Raw genomic sequence first — 5,000 nt, 5'->3', positions numbered from 1 at the left:
ATTACCTAGTCATAACATGAGTGTTACCATGACATTTTCAATATCTGGGGGAATAACACCGGTAGTGTACTAATAATAATTCAAAGACTGTTAATCTTCATGTTTCAAAAACAAGTGCAGGGTATTTTAATCATTTTGGTAAAATCTGCCGGTCACACCCTGGTCACGCTGCCTCCCTTAGCTTTTGTTTAACCAAGGTGTTTATTTTCTATGTAACAGGGAAGTTGCCTCTTATATTTTAAATTAGGTGGAAGCTGTTGGTTCATGGAGGGATAGATGGTTTTTCTCGGGCTATTGTCTACTTGAAATGTTCTAATGACAATAAGTTTGAGACAGTGCTAAATCTGTTCCAAGAGGCTATTTCAAAGTATGGCCTGCCCTCAAGGGTTCGAAGTGACAAGGGTGGGGAAAATGTTGCCGTCTCACTGTTCATGCTTTCCCACCCTGAGCGAGGTCCCAACAGAGGAAGCATGATAGCAGGGCAGAGTGTGCACAACCAAAGAATCGAGAGGCTTTGGAGAGACATGTATAATCAAGTAACATATCTAGTTTACAACCTTTTCTACCATCTGGAAGTTTGTGGGGTGCTTAGTCCAGACAATGAGATCCATATTTTCTGTCTTCATTATATTTTTATACCACGGTACAATGCTGCACTTGAGAATTTTGTATCAGCTTGGAACAATCATGGCCTTTCATCAAGTGGAAGTCGTACACCACTTCAGTTGTGGTTGCTAGGAATGAATAGTGTGGCTCATTCCAACCTAGCTGTTGCCCAGGAACTGTTTTCCGAGGTACTGACTAATTTCATTTCCATGTTTGATTTCCCTTTCATTTCTGTGTAATTGAATTGAAAATACAATAAACTGCAACAGACCCTAATTTTTAAAGCAAGTTGCTGTTTACAATGTATTACCGCTAACTACATATAATATTATAAACAGTATCATCCCATTTTACCATATTCTCTCACTAAGTAATCTTTACAAAAAGTCTGTATATTTAACCCAGTGCAACACAATGCTATACACTATCATTATAATTATCTCTAGCCAATGTTCCAATTAAACAAAATAAATGAATGACAAAAAACTAAAAGGACCAATTCTGAATGAGTCCTATCTGGGTTGTGTAGACCTTTCATGACAAACCCACTGATTAGTAATTTGCTCTCCTGTTAGCATCCTTCGCAATTACCATCTTACTTTTTTCCGGTTTAACATTTATAGATTGAGGCCTATGGAATTGACTGGAATGGGCCATTACCATGCAACCAGTGGTGCTGAAATGGAAGGCATGGAAGTTCCTCGTGTCAATTGTCCATTGAACGAACTAGACTATGAACAACTAAAAGCTTCAATAAATCCCCTGGATGACAGCGATAGTCAAGGTATTGATCTATACATGAACACTTTCTCTTTTGTTCAGGCCTGTTTGGAAAATGAACAACACAATGTTTGCGTGTAGTGAGTAACAAAAAGTGAAAAATTTCTAGACTATAAAGTCTGTGACTATCGGTGTACTGTAAACAGTTACTGTTGAAATAATTGATTCTAGACACGGAGAACAAGTGTCACACTTAATTAAAGAAAGATGGCATCAAATGCAAGAATAAAAGAGTTTTTATTTCTTCGCAAACTGTATTCACGTTGTTAAGTAATACTGAAAATCAGAATGTTGTGATATTAACATTTATCACTCTAATCAGTTGAAAATCGCAATAATTATTTACACTGTAGCACAGAAATACCATTCATTACAATGACATAATGATTTTATCTACTATGAGCCTCTCCCATAATACATGAACCTTGAACACGGAATGTTGCAGTTACTGTATTCTAACCAAGTCAATATTATGCAACTACATCATCACTCTTAAAATACTTATTAATTTAACACAACAATAAACTGTGATCTCCTCGTAAGAGAAGCTGTCAACAAAGTTGGAACAAAATTACACTATACCAAAACCACTGCCTTGGATGTCTAAAGCTTTGTTTAAGCTTTCTTTAAAATCCTCAAAATTGTCATGCATGCACGGTAGTTCCAGTTCCTGGGGACATGTATTGGCATTTGGAAGGGGTCCACATTCAGGCTGAAGCTCCAGCACAGTTATTTTATCAGGACTGTGAAACCCTAATGGTGGTATTTGATTCACCCCAGTGCAGAACATTAAGACACCTGGCAATCTGTCAGCTGTACAAAAAAAAAAGGTTTGGATTAGATGATATGTTGCAGATAGGTGTTATCAATATACTGAGAATACTAAAAATTACCACGTGTTGAATATACAGAGATAAAATGAAAGGAGCTCAAGTTCTGAATATGCACTGTGACAAAAAATTATGTTTACCCCACCAAATACACTTAAAAACAACCAATGGGAAATGTTCATAGGACTGATAAAATATGTTCAATGTTCACAAAATTATGAACCCAGTAAATAGCCCAGCTCACCATAAGTCTCTCGGTATATGTAGCTCAGTAGTTAGAGCACCCAACCAGTAATATCTCGGAAGTCACGAGTTCAATTCTGTCAGGGACTCTGATTTGTTCTTTGCCCCCATGCTTGTGACAAATAATCATTTCATCTTCATCACTGAGCTTAATATTTACCATCTTTCACTGCTTATTATAACTCTGTTTCAAGGGAGTTGAAAGATTGCAATGTTGTATATTGCTAAACTTACAGTGTTTAACAACCTATTCTCATTACAACAGATGTTGCATTGTGCGCTGGTTGTCTGACAATGGCAAGTAACCAATCATTTAGCATTTGATAGCACAGAAATTCCCTTATGTATTAACTTTTTATTTAAGCCCTGGCCAAATTAACCCTCGCAACATTTCAACATTTTCAACGCAACATGGCGAATATGTTTACGTATCCAGACCCCTGGCACACAACAAGTGGACCTAGTGCGCACGCTCTAGTGCAGCAATGTTGCATGAATGTAGCCAAACAACTACAAAATCATGCAACATCCAATTTGTTGCATGAAAATTTTGATCCAACATGATCCAACCTGTTGCAACATATCATAACAGGGTGGCCAAGCATATGCAACATGTTGTGCCCAACAATGTTGCAAGATGATTCGCTGAAATGTTGTGAGAGTTTGGCCAGGCCTTTACTGGGACTATATCCCTTCACCCATCTTCCCCACCCCCCCCAAAAAAAACGGATAAAATTAATGGTCTTTGCTTTAAGTTCTACCTTCTTTTTCTATGTACTCTAGGAAGTACTCTTTTACTTTATCCTGTACATCTTCAAAAACCAGTACTGTAAGTCTTTAAATGCTGCTGGTGTAACACTGATCGACAGATGCAGGCTCTGAGCAACTGACAAACACGGACTTCATCATATCAGGGTACTTCATGGCTACTCCAAGGACAGGTCCAAGGCCAACAGCAAACTGGTCTAGCTCAGCCTTTCTTGACAGAATGACAGAGTGCACGCATAATGCAGTTATCGCTTCTAACTTATTGGATACTGACAGTACTTGGGGAAAGCCTGCTTCTGCAAGAAGAGTTTGGACTTCAGAATAGACCTCTTTTATGTTGTCCACTGTGGCAGCATCAATCTACACGTAGGAAAATATGTACTTTTAGACTTTATTGCATTACCAGTATTAATATGATCCAGGTCTGACTTGAAGGGCCTAATAAGATAAATTAATCACCAAAATCAACGCACCCTTGTTGACGTTTTGAGCCTGGACACTTTTCTCATTACAGTTAGTCAAAGGAAGAAATAATTTCAAAGAGTGCATTTAGTTCTTGTTTTAACGAGTATCAAGGGTTTAAGGGACTAATTGCACACACACCTTGTCAATTGCCTGAAGGACTTCATAGTCCACAACATCACTCCTTGTTATGTCAGGAAGAACATTTTCAGTGCTTTTTGATGTCAAATACTTGTATACTGCAGGTGACAGGTAGGGGAAGGATGGTCCACCATTGACTATGCTTGCAGCTATCATTCTACCAGCCACTTTAAACATGCTTGCTCTTAAGGACGTTCACGCCCAAAATGTTCCCACGTACAGATTTTTTTTAAACTTGCCACGCAGAAAGGTAATGATCTACTTTTGTCAAAAAGGCAAAAAATGGGGGGTCACCGTGCTCGTTTCCGAGATCATGAGGTGCACTTTTAGAAGATTGCGTTACTTTAAGACGATCTTAGCTTACAACTGTCAGCAATAAATGCACTACAATAGTGAAATTTAGATCAGGTAAACGTACTCAATTCACCATAACTAATATAACTAAATTAACCTTTGCAGCTGATGTCTTTTTCTGAGGTGAAATAGACCTTGAAAAACGATACATATTAGTCTAAGAAAGAAAACTTCGGTCGCACGAGAGCATAAAAGGCGAAATATATGTAACTTCTCACGCACAGATATTTTTTGCTTTTTGTCAAAATGGACAAAATCAGAAAAGGAAGTGATCTACGGAAAGAAAAGTAGGGATCACCTAGCATTCAAGAGAGTAAAATCGCTGTGAAGTTCTCAAAGCGATGGTATATTCGCACTGTCACGTCATTGCGTGACATTTTCGAGAAGACCTGGGTCCACAGCTATCCCATAATGCCACAAGCTTTCACATTCCATATTCTTGTGGAAAATGTTTGCCCCTTTAGCATCGTGTTTACCTTTGTGGTCTGCGATGCATGACGTGTGCGTGACATGCGCGAAGAAATGCGCAGTAGCAATGGGCGCGAACGTCCTTAAGGCATCTGTGTTGTGCAGTGGTTGCACAATAAAACTGGTACCTTCAAATAACTTGAATTGTGTGCATGGTGAAAGAATAGACTTGAGAAGTAGAGTGAAGTACTCCCTGCCAGGTCCACCACCATCGACCGCTGCTTCACCCTCAAAACAGATAACAACAGGTTTGTTGATGTCATAATCCCTTTTCTTGAAAAAGGCTATGCTGTCTTCAAATATGTCTTCTCGTCTAACACTGATTCTGAGTGGAATATAGTTCTTAGG

The 5,000-nt window shown here is 38.6% G+C and overlaps 3 protein-coding genes across 5 annotated transcripts in view; 1 reads left to right on the top strand and 2 right to left on the bottom strand.

Moving 5' to 3' along the window:
• LOC138018580 (uncharacterized) overlaps positions 1-845 on the top strand; it is a 1,962-nt gene extending 1,117 nt beyond the window's left edge. The window contains exon 2 of the mRNA XM_068865270.1: positions 248-845. Coding sequence (XP_068721371.1) covers positions 248-845 — 598 coding nt within the window. The remainder of the gene's footprint in view (positions 1-247) is intronic.
• The window catches only part of LOC138021916 (uncharacterized), a 51,498-nt gene that overhangs the window by 21,211 nt on the left and 25,287 nt on the right, over positions 1-5,000 (bottom strand). Inside the window, exon 1 of one of the 3 annotated variants that reach the window (XM_068868942.1) lies at positions 558-654. The exons of the other annotated variants lie outside the window; for them this stretch is intronic. The gene's annotated coding sequence lies outside the window, so the exon portion shown is untranslated. Of the gene's footprint in view, positions 1-557; positions 655-5,000 lie in introns of those variants that run through there. 3 annotated transcript variants of the gene reach the window in all.
• Positions 1,626-4,043, bottom strand: LOC138021919 (G2/M phase-specific E3 ubiquitin-protein ligase-like). The gene is made up of 3 exons (XM_068868945.1): positions 3,831-4,043; positions 3,221-3,587; positions 1,626-2,199 (listed from the first exon to the last, which is right to left on the bottom strand). Exons 1-2 carry the CDS (start codon positions 4,005-4,007, stop codon positions 3,297-3,299), a joined length of 468 nt encoding a protein of 155 aa, XP_068725046.1. The 5' UTR covers positions 4,008-4,043; the 3' UTR covers positions 1,626-2,199; positions 3,221-3,296.

This window comes from Montipora capricornis, chromosome 10 (assembly GCF_036669925.1).
Source record: "Montipora capricornis isolate CH-2021 chromosome 10, ASM3666992v2, whole genome shotgun sequence".
NCBI classification, from domain to species: domain Eukaryota; kingdom Metazoa; phylum Cnidaria; class Anthozoa; order Scleractinia; family Acroporidae; genus Montipora; species Montipora capricornis.
Note: the sequence above shows the minus strand (reverse complement) of the source record. Positions and strands in the feature narration are given on the sequence as shown.

Coding starts and splice junctions, on each gene's coding strand:
- LOC138021919 (XM_068868945.1), bottom strand. CDS start 4,007: ATGTTTAAAGTGGCTGGTAGAATGATAGCTGCAAGCATAGTCAATGGT. Junction 3,588..3,830: donor TCCTTCAGGCAATTGACAAG/GTGTGTGTGCAA, acceptor TCCTACGTGTAG/ATTGATGCTGCCACAGTGGA.